A 16,788-nucleotide genomic window follows, 5' to 3' on the forward strand; every position below is an offset into this window, starting at 1 on the left:
GGTGATCCCGCCACCCCTGGGGCCGCCATTCTGAGCCCTGAGGTGATTCTGGCGCCATTCTGAGCCCTGAGGTGATTCTGGTGCCGCCATTTTGAGCCTTGTCCTGAGGGGCCCAAAACTGCCCCCAGCATTCGTGGTTTGTCCTCCCCAGGTCCCAGCACAGGGACGGTCACTGCCCTGTTCCTGCTGGCCACACCAGTGCTGGTACCAGCCAGGATCCCGTGGCCTCTTGGCTCATGTTCAGCCGCTGTCACCCGTTCCCTTCCCCTGTGCCGGGGCCTGTGGAGTCTCCGGCCTGGGCTCTGGGCGGGGTGGCGGGAGCAGCCGCAATCCCCCCTCTCAAAATGGGGGGAACGGCTGCGGGGGCCGGTCCTGCACGTTCCCCAGCAGGGCTGGCAGGGGGGTGCTCTGGGGGTTCAGATGCAGCCCCCCAGCCCCGTGTCCCCACAGGGGACTCGGCTCTTTCCGCCTGGCCTGGATCGGCCCGGGCTCGGGAGGAACAGGCGGCTTTGAGGATGGGGGAGAAGGAGCTTTATAGTGAAACCGTAATCCCCTCCGCAGAGCTTTCCCTAATCCTCCATAATGTGCTGTTCAAAACCCTCTTTCAGAGCAACAATTGCACTTTCTCGCCATTGTATCTCTGCTTCCCCGAGGAATTTCCCAAAGGTGTTTCTCGCCAACTGTTTCCTCTCATTTTTCTCTGATAAATAGAATTAATTCCTTTAAAATATAATGGAAGGAGCAATTTCCTCAGCAGGTAACGGCGAATCTGGCTGATTGATTCAGAGAGATTTCTGCTGTCAAGAACTTATTTTCACTTTATTCGACCTTCCTCCCTGGAGGAGAACGGCAGCCTTTTCCCCCAATAACCAAACCTAACACTTCAAACTGGAATAAAACCTCTTAAACGTGAAGGAGGGAGGTGTTGCAAGGTTGAATCGCTGTGGCTTCTTTGCTCAGCCATGGGAGCCGTGAGGAAGGGCTGGAGGTACAGGGGGCCGAATGATGCTCCTCGGCCTCCTCACCCAATTCTGCAGAATTTCGGGGCAGAAAATCACGTTTTAGAGCGCGGCTGGGACCCGCCAGCTGGCTTGGCCGCCTGCCCACAGGACATGACCGTGTCGCCTTCAGGTCCATTTTCACCTTGCTCTGACTTGGTTTATTTTTAATTTCTCCGGCAAGTTGATACCCGGTTCCCCGCAGCTGCCGGCGCAGCCCTGGCCACGTTTCACCACGTTTCACCACGTTTCACCACGTTTCACCACGTTTCACCACGTTTCACCACGTTGTTTCACCAGGGTTGGACGCGGTGCAGCGTTCCCCGTGCCGGCGCCGCTGTCACTGGTGCGGAGCCTGTGCCCGGGGCAGGGAGGAGACTGGGATTTGTTGTTCGCTCCCGTTGACATTGGAAACAACAAAATCACAAGTCTTCCAGCCTGCCCGGGGATGGAGGACGTGTGGGCGGTACAGGGTTGTCCATGGAGCCCGGCCAGAGCTGCCCTGGGGAGAGAGAAAGGGAGAGATGTGCTGGTTGGGCACCTGCGTGTCACAGTCACAGAATCCCAGAGCGTCAGGGGTTGAAGGGCCCTGGAAAGCTCATCCAGTGCAATCCCCCCGGAGCAGGAACACCCAGATGAGGTTACACAGGAAGGTGTCCAGGCGGGTTGGAATGTCTGCACAGAAGGAGACTCCACAACCCCCTGGGCAGCCTGGGCCAGGCTCTGCCACCCTCACCCCAACAAGTTGCTTCTCATCTTCCAGCGGAACCTCCTGTGTTGCACTTTGCACCCATTGCCCCTTGTCCTGTCCCTGGTTGTCACCAGAAGAGCCTGGCTCCATCCTCCTGACACTGCCCCTTTCCATCTTGATCCCCAGCAATGAGTCCCCCCTCAGGCTCCTCTTGTCCAGCTCCAGAGCCCCAGCTCCCTCAGCCTTTCCTCACACGGGAGATGCTCCACTCCATCATCTCTGTGTCCCTCTGTGTCCCTGCATACCCTGCACAGGGTCCGGTTGGCTCTGGCTGATGCATTTGTGGCTGCACGAGGGACCCTGTCACCCGCTAAACCTGCTGGGTTTCTGATGTGCACCAGGGGACATCCAGGGGCCTGAGGGGCTTCACGGTTGTGCCGAACATCCCCCCGCCCAGTGCCAGCGATGGGTCTCTCTCCAGCTCAGCCCTGATCCACCCGAGAGCCCAGCCCGCGGGTGGCTGCAGGCGCAGCTCCAGAAGGGGCTCTGCTCTACTTTCGGCAGATTTCGAGGTGCTCGGTCCTGCCCTGCTCATGTTTTCCTGGGTGCCCCTGCTGGGAATCCCCCCACATTGCTGCCTCCGTTTCGCCGCCTCGTGAGACGCGTCTGCGGCGCGGCCGTGAGACGGTTCCTCCACGAAGGTTATTGCTGCTTATGTTTCACCCTGGCAGACAGAGCAGATAGCAGTGAAATATGGAGCAGTCAAGGCTGCTGCCCTGTGGACTCTGGGCTGCTACAGCGTCCCGGCTCAGCACAACCCTGGAGATAAACCCCCAGCACTGTTATTGAGGGTGGCGGGAGGGGAAGGCAGCCAGCATGCTGTGTTTGAATGGGAAAGCCAAGCATGGGGGGCTATGGGAGTGCTGGGGGGACGTCCCCGAACCCTCGGCCACGCCAGCACAACGCTGCTCCAGCATGCGACTTGCAGTGGTGCAAAGTACAGAGTCGGTGCTTTTGCTGTACGTGGGCACGGCGCATTGCCCAGCACACACAGCACGGGCGCCCCATTGCGCAACACCCACCCCACGCTCACCCCATTGCACCCCCCATCACCTGCGCCATCGCGCCCCCGCTCACCTGGGACCTGCGACTCTCGCAGCTCGCCCAGGAGTTCGCAGCAGCTCCGGGCTGCTCGTTCCCGACGGTGTGAGCGGCCACGCAGGGAGGTCGAAGCGTTTGCATGGGGACACCCCCCCCCACGCTGCCTCCCCGCTGCGCCGCGTCCTCCTCCCGCTTTAGGAAGCGCAGAGAAGGGAGCTCCGGGGCTGCGATGGGGGTACCCGGCTCCATCCCTGCGGCGTCACTTGGGCCAGTGGGATGAGGGGTGCTGGGGTGGGTGTCCCCGGCTCTGCAGGCGCAGCTGAGCCCTGGGTGCCGGCAGCTGCTGGGTGTCTTATAGCGAGACTGGCCTGGCAATAGGCTGGCCTTGGTGACAGCTTTGAGTGGCAGCTGGCGAAGGGCTGGAGCTGGGAGGGACAAGGACGCAGCGTGGCTTGGCCTGGCCGGGCCATGGGATGTGCAGACTGGGGGGGCCACAAGCGGGGCTCCAGGGCCGTGCAAACACCACAGCACCAGCTCAGGATCCGGCCCCACACACTGCACAGCCCCGTGGGAATAGCAGGGCCAAGTGCCAAGTGCTGGAGCGTGCTTTACACGGGGCTTTCCGGCTGCGCTGCACACACGCGTGCAAGAGCACACAGGGGCACACGCACCTTGAGGCTGCAGAGCCCCCCCCGCCCCCCAGCAGCACCAGCACACGTGCAAAGCAGGCAGCAAGCAGCAGGCACGCACGCCGTGCAACTGCATGTATAGCGCACGTCTGCATGCCATATGCATGTAGTGTGCACACGCGGTGCACAGGCACCGGTGTGTACAGTGCCGCGTGTGTGTGCAACGCACGGGTGTGTTCCTGTCACACCCCCGCTGCCGGGGGGGGGTGTGCAATTGCAGCCCCAGCTGGTGGGGGGTTGGTGCGCGTGTGTATTGTGTGTGCATGCAAGTGTGCACATGTATTGTGTGCGCTTATGTGCTCACGTGAGTATATGCGAGCGTGTGTCTGTGCACGTGTGTGCACGTATGCATGCACGGGTGTGTGTGTGTGTGCGTGCATGTGAGCGCGTGTGTGCACATGTTTGTATACCCGTGTCAGGGTGTCCCCGTGTCTGCCTGTGTCCCCCCGTCTCCCTGTGTACCCTCGTGTCCCCATCCCTGTGTCCATGTCGCCCCCATGTCCGTGTCCCCCCGTGTCCATGTCCCCGTGTCTGTGTGCCCACGTCTGTAGTCACCCGTGTCCATTTCCCCGTCCCTGTGTCCGTGTTCCCTGTGTCTGTTTCCGTGTGTCTGTGTCCCTGTGTTCATGTCCCGTGTCCGTGTGTCCCTGTGTCCGTGTCCCCGTGTCCCCCGTGTCTGTGTCCGCGTGTCCGTGTCCCCCGTGTCCGTGTGTCCCCGTCCCCATGTCCGTGTCCCCCATGTCTGTGTCCCCGTGTCCGTGTCCCCCCGTGTCTGTGTCCCAATGTCCGTGTCCCCCCGTGTCCGTGTCCCCCCTGTCTGTGTCCCAATGTCCGTGTCCCCCATGTCCGTGTCCCCCATGTCTGTGTCCCCGTGTCCGTGTTCTCCCGTGTCTGTGTCCCAATGTCCGTGTCCCCCCGTGTCCGTGTCCCCCCGTGTCCTCGTGCCCGCTCCGCCCCCTCCGCCGCGCTCGTGCCCGCCCGTTCCCGCCGCGCACGCGCAGCTGCCCGGTCCCGCCCCTTCCCGCCGCGCGTGCGCACGCGCCCAGCGCTCCCTGCCGGGCGGCGGCCACACGTGAAGCGGCGGTGGGACCGGCCCGAGCCCGCGACCGCCCCGGAGCCGCCGTCCCCGGAGCCGCCGCCATGAGCGGAGCGGAGCCGCTCGGCCGCGGGATGCGCTTCGCGGAGAACCAGCTGCGGCGCCACGGCTGGCGGCGAGGTGGGGGTGCACCGGGCTCGCCTCAGCCCCCCGGGAGGCTCCGCTCCGCGCTCCCCGGCGTGTCCCCCGAGCCCTTGGCGTTCCCTGCGTGTCCCCGACCGCCCACAGTGTCCGGCGCGGGCCAGGCCTTCCCCGGTCCCCGCCGGTTCCCCGGTCCACATCAGTTCCCCGGTCCCCTCCGGTTCCCCGGTCCTCCTCAGTTCCCCGGTCCCCTCCGGTTCCCCGGTCCACATCAGTTCCCCGGTCCCCTCCGGTTCCCCGGTCCACATCAGTTCCCCGGTCCCCTCCGGTTCCCCGGTCTACTCCGGTTCCCCGGTCCCCATCGGTTTCCTGGTCTCCTCCGGTTCCCCGGTCTCCTCCAGTTCCCCGGTCCCTGCCGGTTCCCCGGTCCCCATCAGTTCCCCGGTCCCCATCAGTTCCCCGGTCCCTGCCGGTTCCCCAGTCTCCTCTGGTTCCCCAGTCTCCACCGGTTCCCCGGTCCCTGCCGGTTCCCCGGTCCACATCAGTTCCCCGGTCCCCATCGGTTCCCCGGTCCCCATCGGTTCCCCGGTCTCCTCCGGTTCCCCGGTCTCCTCCAGTTCCCCGGTCCCCATCAGTTCCCCGGTCCCTGCCGGTTCCCCAGTCTCCACCGGTTCCCCGGTCCCCATCAGTTCCCCGGTCCCCATCAGTTCCCCGGTCCCCATCAGTTCCCCGGTCCCCGCCGGTTCCCCGGTCCCCATCAGTTCCCCGGTCCCCACCGGTTCCCCGGTCCCCGCCGGTTCCCCGGTCCCCATCAGTTCCCTGGTCCCCGTCATTTCCTCGGTCCCCCCGGTCCCCTCCACTCCCCTGTTCCCCTTCCCGAGGCGCAGGGCCCAGCCCCGGTGTCACCGCAACACTTGGGGTCCTGCCGCAGCCGCAGCCCCCGGCGGCCTCCCCGGCCGCAGTGACAGGTCCCGTTGTCCGCAGGGCAGGGGCTGGGGAAGCGGGAGGACGGCATCGCCGAGGCCATCCGGGTGAAGGTCAAGTGCGACACCGCGGGGGTGAGCGTCTCCCTGCCCACCGGGCTCGGCCCGAGGGGCCGCCGGGCGCTGCAGCTGTTTCGGTGCCTCCTCTATGCCCCGCAGGTGGGACACGACGCGGCAGAGCCGTTCACCTTCCACTGGTGGGACCACGTCTTCAACGAGGCGGCCGCCAACGTCGCGGTGGAGTCCGGGCAGGTAGGGCGCCCTGGTCGGGCTGGGATGGGGCTCGACAGCAGGGGAGGGATTTGGGGTCATGTGGTGGTGAGGAACAACACATACAGACGCAGACAGGCTCAGAGTTCTTGTTAGCGGCGAGAGCAGAGCCAGGCAGAGCTGAGCCCTCTTTTATTAACAGTTCTGGACGATTTTACAAAAGATATTATCCCGAACACATCACGCTCATGTTGTGACTGTCCTTGTGGGCGGTGTTCCGACCCGCTCATTCACACGCCCAGACCCAACGTTCACACATCGTACATATAGGGGTGGTTTTCCGACCCGCGATATCATTCTCACTGTCCTTACGCTCATAAAAAACGTACTTCTCTATAACCTGTCCAAGGCCATTTAGCTGGAACCGCACATCCTGCTGTTCCCACGGGGTCACCTTTGGTGGCCTCTGCACTGTCACTATGTGTCCCCACAGCCCCTAGCAGCACGTGGTGGCAGAGGGGTGCTTTGCAATTCTCTCAGAGCCCTTTGCGACTCTCCCTGCCCCAGGACGGCGTCTCCATGAAGAGGATTTCTGAGCAGGGCATCAGGATCAGCAACAAGAAGCCCCGCAAGGCCGGCAGCGCTGGCAACATGTTGTACGGCCGCTTTGTGAAGGTAACGGGCCTGGGAAGGCGGCTCGGGGAGCAGCTGGTGTGTCCGGGAGCCCAGCTGATCGCCCTGTGGCCCTCGGGTCCCCCTTTTCCTTGTCTCCCTTTCCCCCTGCGTCTCTCCCTGCAGTCAGCCACGCTCACGGCGCACGGGGAGGAGGCCACGACGTTGCCCGCTGGCTCGGGAGGCGACGAGGAGGAGGATGAGGAGAAGCTGGACCTCTCTTCGGCCCGCAGGCAAGGCTGGGGCGGCAGCTCACGTCCCTCCCCGCCATGCGGCGCTGGGGAGGGATGAAGGCTGCGATGGGGAGCCCCTTCCCCGGCGCTGGGGGTGACGTGTCCCCTCTGTGTCCCGCAGGCTGACGGATGAGGAGCTGATGCGAGCGTGCGGGGGCCGCACGGCGCACAAGTGAGTGGTTTGGTGGGGCTGCACGGGTGGGCTCCTCCTTTCAAACAGGCTGGGGGGGCACGTTCCTCGGCCGGGAGGTGCCAGACCCCAGCTGCCCGGGGTTGTTGCAGGGGTGCCCGTCACGGCCTGACCATGAGCGCCAAGCTGGCGCGCCTGGAGGAGCAGGAGCGAGCTTTCCTGGCCACGTACCGGCAGGAGGAGCGACAGCCCGAGGCCCCGGAGAGCAGCCCAACAGCGGACAGGCAGGAGAAAAAGAAGAAGAAGAAGAAGAAGAAAGGGAAATCGTGCAGGGATGAAGTTGATCCTCAGGTGCTGCAGAGCCAGGAGCCAAGTGGAGAAGAGGAGGTGGCGGGAGAGGAGGAGAAGGTTGTGAAGAGGAAGAAGAAGAAAAAGAAGCAGGAGGAGGAGAATGTGGACAAACAAGAGGTGGCTGAGAGGAAGAGAAAGAAGAAGAAGGACAAAGCAGAGCTGGCTGAGACAAAGAAGGACAAAGAAGAGCTGGCTGAGACAGAGGTACCTCTAGAAGACACAGATGGGCCAGACCAGGCTGGGCACTGCCCCAGGAAAAAGAGGAAGAAGAGGAAGAGGGAGGCAGAGTGAGCGAGGGCCGGGGCCGCTGTGCTGCTGAGCTGCCGGCACCGTCTGCCTGGGAGGGTCCAGATCCTGCGCGCCGGTGCTGGTGGGCACCCAGGGGTGCTCCAGGCTCTTCCCAGGTGGAGCACAGCACCGTGCTGGGGCTGGTTCATCTGGAGCTGGATCGAGCTTTTATTTCACCCCGTGAGCCTTCCTCCCATCAGGGGTGGCCCCAGATCCCAGCAGACCCAGGGACCTGTTTGTTGTGGGTCAGTCGCAGGACACAAGGGGACAGATCTCGCAGAGCACTGACATATTTTTTTCAAGGGCATCAATAAATCTTTATTGCAGCAAAACTATCGTGACGTGAGCTACGTAGCAGACCCTGGACTGCGTCTGCACCCCAAAGCACTCAGATTAGGGAGCAAGTCCAGCCTGCCTGGCAACTGCCCCTTCAGTCCAGAGCTCAGGGGGGGCATTTGGCCACCAAACTTCGACCCTTCTGCCAGAGCTGGGTAGGACTGAAACCCAAAGAGGTGCTGAGCATCCTCCTCGCAGAGAGCGGTGGCTTTGGCAGAATTAGGCTGCGATTTGCTGCGCTGCAGCCCAGTCTGGCACCCCGAGCCCCCCACCCTGGGCTGCCCGTCCTCAGGCCTTGCTGAGCTGCAGGACACAGTCCGTCTCGGGGTACGGTGGCAGATTCAGAGCGTATTTCTTCTGGAGCGCGGGGGGCACGAACCTGCCCCCGAGGAAGTGGTAGCGGCCAGCAAAATGCATCGCTGCCTTCTTGGGTGCCGTCAGCGAGATGAGCATGTCAGGCTGGAGCCCGTCCGCCTTCCCCTTCTCCACGTCCCAGCCTGCAACAGGCGCCAAGCCCAGGCTGGAGCCTGCGAGACCCCGGCGGGCGCTTTACTCCAGTAGGTCTGGCCGTTACTCACCCGAGGGGATGTCGATGCTGGCGATGGGCACCGTGATGCGCTCCAGGGTGCTGAGGATGCTGCCAAAGGGCTCCCGCACCGCGCCCTTGAAGCTGAACCCGAAAATCGCATCCACCACCAAGCCGTAGAGCTCATCGATGAGCGCAGCCTGCGGTGGGGAAGGAAAACGGTGGAAAACAGCCCTGGGTACGGCTGCTCCTGAGCCAGGGGCTGCTCCTCACCTCAGCCGGGAACTCAGGCAGGAAGGGGATGTCCATCTTCTGGCACTGGGTGGTCAAACCTTCAAACAGGGGCTTGCTGGGGCGCTTGGGGTAATGCACGGTTGGCTCGTAGCCCTGCAGGAGCAAGAGGGACCTGAAGAGCACCCGGGCACCGAGAGCAGGATCCCCAAAGCGCAGGGGTGCGGGGGGACGGGCAGCCGCCTGCACGAGACACTCACAAACATTTTGAGGTGCCGGGCGCAGACCAAGCCGTCACCGCCGTTGTTCCCCGGCCCGCACACGACCAGCACGCTGGGCCGGCTCGTGGTGAAGGAGCTGGGCGGGTAGGCCTGTGTGGGACGGGAGGTGGAGGGTTATGCTGGGGAAGCGGGGCCGCAGGGACCACCGTGACAACCCGGGGACTCTGCCTGGCTCCTGTGCGCCCACCTTGGCGATGGCGGTGGCGCAGCTCAGCCCCGCCAGCTCCATCAGCTGGTCCACGCTGAACTTGTACTCGGTGAAGAGCTCCTGGTCAATGGCCTGGGCCTCGTCCTGCCTGGGGGAGAGGACGGCGGCTCTAGGGGCCTCCAACACGGGACAGACACCGAAACACGGGACAGACACCGAAACACGGGACAGGCCCCGGGTCTGGGGGCTCAGGGGCAGCTGCCGCCCCCTCAGATTTGCAAAGTGCCAGCGAGTGTGGGAGGAGTCAGAGTCCAGCACCCCACACTGAGCCCACCATGCCCATCTGCACCCCCATTGGTCGTATTCAACCCCTCTGCACCCCATGGGCTCCCCCCAACCCCTCTGCACCCCACGGGTTCTACCCAACCCCTCTGTGCCCCCATGGGTCCCCCCAAACCCCTCTGTACCCCATGAATCCCCCCCAACCCCGCTGCACCCCACGGGTCCCAACCCTCTGTACCCCATGGATCCCCCCCAAGCCCTCTGTACCCCCAGGGATCCCCCCCAAGCCCTCTGCACCCCATGGGTCCCACCCAACCCTTCTGTACCCCCATGGATACCCCAAAATCCCTCTGTACCCCATGGACCCCCCCAACCCCTCTGTACCTCATGGGTCCTACTCAACCCCTCTGTACCCCCATGGATCCCCCCCAAGTCATCTGCACCCCACGGGTCCCACCCAGCCCCTCTGCACCCCATCCTGCCCAACCCCTCAGCCCACCCCGGGCCCCTCTCCGCCCTGTTACCCCCTCGCACCCCCGCTGCACCCTGCGGACCCCCAAGCATCCCCCGCACGTTCTGCCACCCTCGGGACGCCCCTGCAGTTGTGCCCCGCTCCCGCCTACCCCCCGGGTCCCCTTCCCAGCAGTACCCGAGGAAGCGGAGCCCCTGCGGCCCCGCGCTGGGCCCGTGCATGGCGCGGCGGGGGCGGCACCAGGCCCGGTCCCAGCTCCGGTCCCAGCCCCAGCCCCGGCCCGGGCAGCGCCCGCCCGCCCGCGCCGCCGCCGCCACCAGCAGCCCCAGCCCCAGCAGCGCCCGCGGCCCCGGCATGCGGCGGGCCCGGCCCCTGCGCAGCGCGGCGCACGGAGCATGCGCGGGGCGGAGCGCGGCGGCCGTCCCGGGAGCCGGGGGACGCGGGTTCGCAGCCCGGCTGCGGTCATGGGGGCACTTGGGTTGGAAAAGCCCCTCAGGATCATGGAGTCCAACCGCTCCCCACCCCTGTCCCTGCCCCATGTCCTGAGAACCTCATGTCCGTCTGTCCAACCCTCCAGGGATGGTGACTCCAGCACTGCCCTGGGCAGCCTGTTCCAATGCCCCACAGCCCTTTGGGGAAGAAATTGTTCCTAAATCCAACCTCAACCTCCCCTGGCGCAACTTGAAGCCGTTTCCTCTGCTCCTGGCGCTTGTTCCTGGGGAGCAGAGCCCGACCCCCCTGGCTCCAAGCTCCTTTCAGGCAGTTCAGAGATCAGAAGGTCTCCCCTCAGCTCCTGTTCTCCAGCTGAACCCCCCAGGTCCCTCAGTCTCCATCACACTTGTGCTCCAGCCCCTCACCAGCTCCGTTCCCTTCTCTCCACTCGCTCCAGCACCTCAAGGTCTCTCCTGGCCTGAAAAGCCCAAAACTGACCCCAGCATTCGCGGTTTGTCCCCCCCAGGTCCCAGCACAGGGACGGTCGCTGCCCTGTTCCTGCTGGCCACACCAGTGCTGGTACCAGCCAGGATCCCGTGGCCTCTTGGCTCATGTTCAGCCCATCACCAAGACCCCCAGGTCCTTTTCCAGCCGCTCTTCCCCAGCTGCAGCGTCCACGGGGTTGTTGTGACCCAAGCGCAGGACCCGGCACTTGGCCTTGTTGAACTCAGACCATTGGCCTCAGCCCAGCGATCCAGATCCCTCTGCAGAGCCTCCTGCCCCCAGCACATCAACACTCCCTCCCAACTTTGTCTTGTCCATGAACCCACTGGGAGCGCACTCAACCCCCTCGTCCAGATCATTGGTAAAGACAGTCTCCCCCCTTTCCAGGACACCCAACCCCAGCATGAAAAGGAAGACGGCAAAGCACCATGTTCAAAACCATGTTGGCTCAAGCACCCCGAATGATCTCCCACCGGCATCTCGGCCCTGTCTGGGGGCACACAGTCCGGACCAGGCCCTGCTGCCCGGTCCCGCTGCCTGTCCCGCCATGGGCAGGAGCCACCTCCCCGGTGTCCTCTGCTGTCACACGAGGCTGCAGATGAGGGACAGGGTCCTTTTCCTCGTGCGGGGCTCCCGGTTCCCGCGTCCCCGTGTACCCAACGTGGGGTTGTTGGCGGCGCTGTGGGCAGCGGGACCACTGAGTTTAACGGGCATAGGAGTGCCCAGGGGGATACAGAATAACAGGAGGGGGGCACTTGAATGCGCCAGGGTTTGGGGTTGGCTGCAAAGTGCCAAAATCCCAAGGCCCTGTGGTTTTGGGCTTGGGAACACAGCCCTTGGAAGGAACAGGGGTGTCCCCAGCCCTGCCTGGGGGTCTCCATCCCTCAACCCTCCTCTCAGAGGACACCCAGACCCCCCGTCCCCTCCCTTTCCTGCTCCTCCAGCCGCCACCTACCGCTCCAGGGACCCCGGACCGAGGGTTCGGTGGTCACGGTGCCCTGTGAAATGTGGCGTGAGAACCGCAGCCCTCGGCGCTTTGGCAAAGAGAAGCTCTGGTTGAGTTTTGGTACTTACTCGGCCGGACGCCGCCGTGGCGCAGGAGGGCGTTCGGGTTACTGGGGGCAAAGCAGAGATGCTCGTGTGGAGGTGACGGGGAGCATCCGTGTGATGATCTCCCCCCTTATTACTGAAGCCTCCCCAAATTCCAGCTTGAACTACCTCAAACACACTCCCCAGAGTTACACATCGTTAAAACTCTAATGACAACCAAAGCTACTTTTGTTAGCTCGTTGAGTTGTAGCTGCGATCACTGCCTTATTCCAGTTGCTTTCTTCTGTATCTATATAAACCTAGATTGAAAATACCACCCGGGGGTGGATTTTCACCATGTGAAGTCCCTGGGGTGATGCCACATTTGCCGCTACTACAAGGGGGAAAACCTGCTCTGTGGGTGCAAGGAGCTGCATTGGGGTGTCTCCCCACTCGCCCACCCACCTGTTAGCGCGGAGCTGACTGTGACACCCCGGAGCGGCGCTGGGACCCTCCGTGTCCTCGGATGGGCCGCGGCGCTGCGGTGCGGGGCTGCCGGCCGGGGGTCCTGTGCCCGCGGGGAGGAAGGGTGGATGGGCAGCAGTGCAGTGCCAGGCGGTGCTGGAAATCGGTGCATGGCTCAAGCCGTGGGTTTATTTTGCACCCTCTTACCTGAATGCGCAGGATGTGCTCCTGGCACACACACACACAGCTCGTCCCCAGCCTGCGCTTTGCCCGCGAAGGACCTGGGGTCAAAGGGAGGAACATTTATCTCATGGGTGATGCTGGGAATGTGGCCACGGAGGAAGGAGGGACAGGATGGCAGCTTTCCTACTCACACCTCGCTCCCCGTCTTGCTGGTGTGGGGCAGCGTGGAGCAAAACCGCAGGTGGTCGGAGTCCTGCTAGGACAGACGGACAGTCGGGGATTTCACACGCGTGTCCCTCTGCCCGCTCGACCCGGTGCCTCGCTCCACCGACCCCAGCTGGGTGTCAGTCCCAGCGCCCCAATGTGCCCCACAGCCCATGGTGATGCTCACCGGGGTGGGGGCCCAGCCCCCCCGGCGGGACAGGCGGCCACGCAGGCAGAGCTGGTGCTGGATGGCGTCTGTGAGCTTGTGCACCACCCGCTCGCGGGCGGATCTGGGGGTGTCCTGGGGAGGAGAGAGCCCACGCGGGCTGGGGGAGATGCCCTGAGATGCATGGGAGGGTCTGACCTTGGGGCTTTCCCCGCCGTGCCTTACCTGGCAGTGGGAAAGCAAAGTCAGGGCCTCCTTGTAGTGCTCGATGGCTTTCTGGGGGTGTCCCAGGTGGAAGCAGGCTGATCCCAGCCCCTCGCACACCTGCCACTGCCCCTGCACGTCTCCTGGGGGTGAAGGAGAGAGTCAGCACTGAATGACAGAACCCCAGGATGTGAGGGTTGAAGGGACCTGGAAAGCTCATCCAGTGCAATCCCCCCGGAGCAGGAACACCCAGATGAGGTTACACAGGAAGGTGTCCAGGCGGGTTGGAATGTCTGCACAGAAGGAGACTCCACAACCCCCTGGGCAGCCTGGGCCAGGCTCTGCCACCCTCACCCCAACAAGTTGCTTCTCATCTTCCAGCGGAACCTCCTGTGTTGCAGTTTGCACCCATTGCCCCTTGTCCTGTCCCTGGTTGTCACCAGAAGAGCCTGGCTCCATCCTCCTGACACTGCCCCTTTCCATCTTGATCCCCAGCAATGAGTCCCCCCTCAGGCTCCTCTTGTCCAGCTCCAGAGCCCCAGCTCCCTCAGCCTTTCCTCACACGGGAGATGCTCCACTCCCTCCAGCATCTTGGTGGCTGCGCTGGACTCTCTGCAGCAGTTCCCTGTCCTGCTGGAACTGAGGGGCCACAGCTGGACACAAGATTCCAGGTGTGGTCTCCCCAGGGCAGAGCAGAGGGGCAGGAGAACCTCTCTGACCTACTGACCACCCCCTTCTAACCCACCCCAGGTCCCATTGGCTTCCTGGCCACAAGGGCCCAGTGCTGGCTCATGGTCCCCCTGCTGTCCCCAGGACCCCCAGGTCCCTTTCCCCACACCGCTCTCTAACACTGGCCCAGCTCTTTGCAGCCCAGATCCCAGGGAAGCAGCATCGCTGATGCCCTTTGGATCTGGCACACACCTGGCTCCAGTCTGCTCAGCATCTGGATGCTGCAGAGCTCCTGTGCAGGTCCGATTTGCCTGCGCCTCCCCTTACCTGAATCCCGGAAGGCTTGCAAGGCGTGCAGGTAGTTTTCTGCGGCAGCCTCGTGGTTCCCGAGCTGGCTGCAGGCATATGCCAGGTTACCAAAGCACTGCCCCTGCGCCCTCCGGTTCCCTAGAGCACCTGCAATGTGGGACGTGAGACTCCATCCCGAGCCGGCACATCTGCCAAAGCCACGAGCAAGAGGTACCGGCGGGACGTACTGTGCAGCGCTGCCGCTCGCCGGTGCCAGCCCAGGGCCGTGCCGAAGCTGCGCAGGGCGTTGTGGGCAGCACCCAGGTTCTGCAGCAGCGCAGCCTCCCTGCGCCGGTCCGGCTCGGCGCCGCAGAGCGCCAGGGCCTGCTGGAAGCTCTCGGCAGCCAGGGAGAAGATGCGGAGCTGGGAGTAGCCGAGGCCGATGTCACCGTAGAGTTTTGCTGCGGGGCAGAACGGGAGAGCTGCGTGCGGGCGCCGCTCGCCAAGGCACCGAGAGCAAAGGCTGCGGCGCGGCGTTACCTCGCAGGGCTGGGTCGGGGATGCTCTCGCAGAGCGAGCGGCACTGGGCGAGGACCCCGGCGATCTCCGCCGGCCCGAAGCACCGGCTCTGCAGCATGGAGCCGCTCGCCCTGCTCAGAGCCACCGCGGCGGCCTCGGGGCTGGCGGCCGACATGTAGGTCTGCGCGGCGTCCAGGAAGCACCGCGCGGCTCGCGCCGGCGCCCGCAGCCCCAGGTAGCAGCAGCCCATCTGCACGTGGGTCCCCGCTCGGCCGCCGGCCTGTGGCGCGCAGCCATGGCCGGTGGCTTTGCCAAAACACTCCAGGGCTTTCGGAAAGTCCCGGAGCCCTTCATGAGCTGCCCCGATGTTGAAATAAAGGTCCTCCAAGTCCTCCCCGCTCTCCCCCTCCGAGGGCTGGGACTGCAGGAGGAACTCGAGGCCTTTCTTGGGTTTCCCGCTCTCCACGTAGGCAGCCCCCAGGTTGAAGGCACAAGCCCGGCGGAGCCCGGGGCTCGCAGTGTCCCTGGAGAGAAGCAGCGCCTTCCTGAAGCAGCCCAGCGCCTCCCGCGCATCGCCCAGCGCCAGCGCCCGGCGCCCGGCTCGCGTGAGCGCCGCGATCTCAGCCGCCCGCCCCGCCGCCTCGTCCCCTCCCTGCCGGGCGTCTGCGCCCTCCTTGGGCTTGCCCGTTCCTTTCTTCTTGCTCTTCTTCCTGAGCGCAGGGTCCGCGGGGGCCAGGGGTTCTGCTCCTGCATTAGCAGCCTCCTCCGAAGCCATGGGCAGCAACTCGCCTGCGGGACAGAGACGCAGCCTGAGCCAGCACAGTCCTGGGGCTTCTTATAGAACTGTGGAATGATTTCAGTTGGAATAGAAACTCAGGATAATCAAGTCCAACCGCTCCCCACCCCTGTTCCTGCCCCATGTCCTGAGAACCTCATGTCCGTCTGTCCAGCCCTCCAGGGATGGTGACTCCAGCACTGCCCTGGGCAGCCTGTTCCAATGCCCCACAGCCCTTTGGGGAAGAAATTGTTCTTAAATCCACCCTCAACCTCCCCTGGTGCAACTTGAGGCCGTTTCCTCTGCTCCTGGCGCTTGTTCCTGGGGAGCAGAGCCCGACCCCCCTGGCTCCAAGCTCCTTTCAGGCAGTTCAGAGATCAGAAGGTCTCCCCTCAGCTCCTGTTCTCCAGCTGAACCCCCAGGTCCCTCAGTCTCCATCACACTTGTGCTCCAGCCCCTCACCAGCTCCGTTCCCTTCTCTCCACTCGCTCCAGCACCTCAAGCTCTTTCTTAACCTCCCATCATGCTTGAAACAAGCTCCGTTATTTTATAATATTAAAAAAAAATATTAGAAAAGTCTTGTAGCCTGTTTGGTACTAAAGTTTCAGGGGTGAAAAGGCCTTTCTATGGAGGACCCCAGCTCATCTTCTGCCCTCAGCGCCTCCTGCAAACCTGCACGGCTGCCAGAGAGCAGAGGAGAATAGGGGGACACACAACAGCATGGGGTGGGGGCTCCTGGGGCGTCTTTTGGGGGGGCAGAATAATCAGTTGCACACACTTACTGTTTGTTCTCTAGGCGTAAAGGGTGCCGAGAGCGTGGAGGGGAGGGATGTGGCATCACCGCCACCTGAAGCCGCAAACCGCTGCTCTGTGCGTGGGACGGGGGTGTCGGAGGCGGCTCTGAGTGTCTTGGGAAGCCGCGGGTGCTGAGTGCCGGTGCCTGGGGCGCGATGCTGAGCGCCAAGGAAGCACCAAGGTGCTGCACGGCACAAACAAGCCGGGCGCCCCGGGGAAGGCACGTCCAGCAATGGCTCGGCTGGCTCTGGTTTCATCCCCGTCACCGGCGCGGTGTACAGTGCCATGGCAACTTGGTTCAGCAGCGCTGATGTGAGCTGTGTGACGGTGGCACAACCGGCCCCTCGCTGGCCCAGCGAGCTTGTGGCAGGTGGTGTGGATTTTAGTGGGGACCTGGGTGTGGTGCAGCGGGGCTGACGGCACCTGGGACCTGCCGGCACATCCAGTGCAGGCCTGGCCCCAGGGCACCACCGGTGCTGGAGCCCCCCAGGACCCCCGGCTGGCCCAGCCTGAGGGGCAGATCACAGAACCCCAGGATGTGAGGGGTTGAAGGGACCTGGAAAGCCCATCCAGCGCAATCCCCCCGGAGCAGGAACACCCAGATGAGGTTACACAGGAAGGTGTCCAGGCGGGTTGGAATGTCTGCACAGAAGGAGACTCCACAACCCCCTGGGCAGCCTGGGCCAGGCTCTGCCACCCTCACCCCAACAAGTTGCTTCTCATCTTCCAGCGGAACCTCCTGTGTTGCAGTTTGCA

General features: G+C 63.9%; 3 protein-coding genes across 4 annotated transcripts; 1 reads left to right on the top strand and 2 right to left on the bottom strand.

The window, feature by feature from the left end:
* The first annotated feature begins 4,506 nt into the window (after positions 1-4,506).
* Positions 4,507-7,855, top strand: LOC102092753 (G patch domain-containing protein 4). Its single transcript, XM_065042945.1, has 7 exons — positions 4,507-4,695; positions 5,641-5,714; positions 5,799-5,891; positions 6,417-6,524; positions 6,648-6,754; positions 6,876-6,926; positions 7,037-7,855. The coding sequence occupies exons 1-7, from the start codon at positions 4,620-4,622 to the stop codon at positions 7,524-7,526; spliced, it is 999 nt and encodes a 332-aa protein (XP_064899017.1). The 5' UTR covers positions 4,507-4,619; the 3' UTR covers positions 7,527-7,855.
* On the bottom strand, positions 7,816-10,182 carry NAXE (NAD(P)HX epimerase). The gene is made up of 6 exons (XM_065042946.1): positions 9,977-10,182; positions 9,085-9,193; positions 8,877-8,987; positions 8,659-8,772; positions 8,438-8,585; positions 7,816-8,356 (listed from the first exon to the last, which is right to left on the bottom strand). Exons 1-6 carry the CDS (start codon positions 10,153-10,155, stop codon positions 8,148-8,150), a joined length of 870 nt encoding a protein of 289 aa, XP_064899018.1. The 5' UTR covers positions 10,156-10,182; the 3' UTR covers positions 7,816-8,147.
* Positions 10,183-11,391: 1,209 nt separating this feature from the next.
* Positions 11,392-16,446, bottom strand: TTC24 (tetratricopeptide repeat domain 24). Of its 2 annotated transcripts, XR_010468369.1 has the most exons (11): positions 16,020-16,446; positions 14,484-15,251; positions 14,192-14,404; positions 13,983-14,111; positions 13,008-13,129; positions 12,804-12,917; positions 12,604-12,665; positions 12,230-12,510; positions 11,810-11,850; positions 11,691-11,733; positions 11,392-11,414 (listed from the first exon to the last, which is right to left on the bottom strand). XR_010468369.1 is itself a non-coding variant. In XM_065042944.1 (10 exons), exons 2-10 carry the CDS (start codon positions 15,235-15,237, stop codon positions 11,724-11,726), a joined length of 1,698 nt encoding a protein of 565 aa, XP_064899016.1. In that variant the 5' UTR covers positions 15,238-15,251; positions 16,020-16,446; the 3' UTR covers positions 11,656-11,723. The 2 variants fall into 2 exon arrangements, 1 of the variants encoding a protein (XP_064899016.1); XM_065042944.1 differs by lacking the exon at positions 11,392-11,414 and having other exon boundaries at positions 11,656-11,850; positions 12,230-12,332; positions 12,437-12,510.
* Positions 16,447-16,788: the final 342 nt, after the last annotated feature.

Source organism: Columba livia, chromosome 28 (genome assembly GCF_036013475.1).
Source record: "Columba livia isolate bColLiv1 breed racing homer chromosome 28, bColLiv1.pat.W.v2, whole genome shotgun sequence".
Classification (NCBI taxonomy): Eukaryota; Metazoa; Chordata; class Aves; order Columbiformes; family Columbidae; genus Columba; species Columba livia.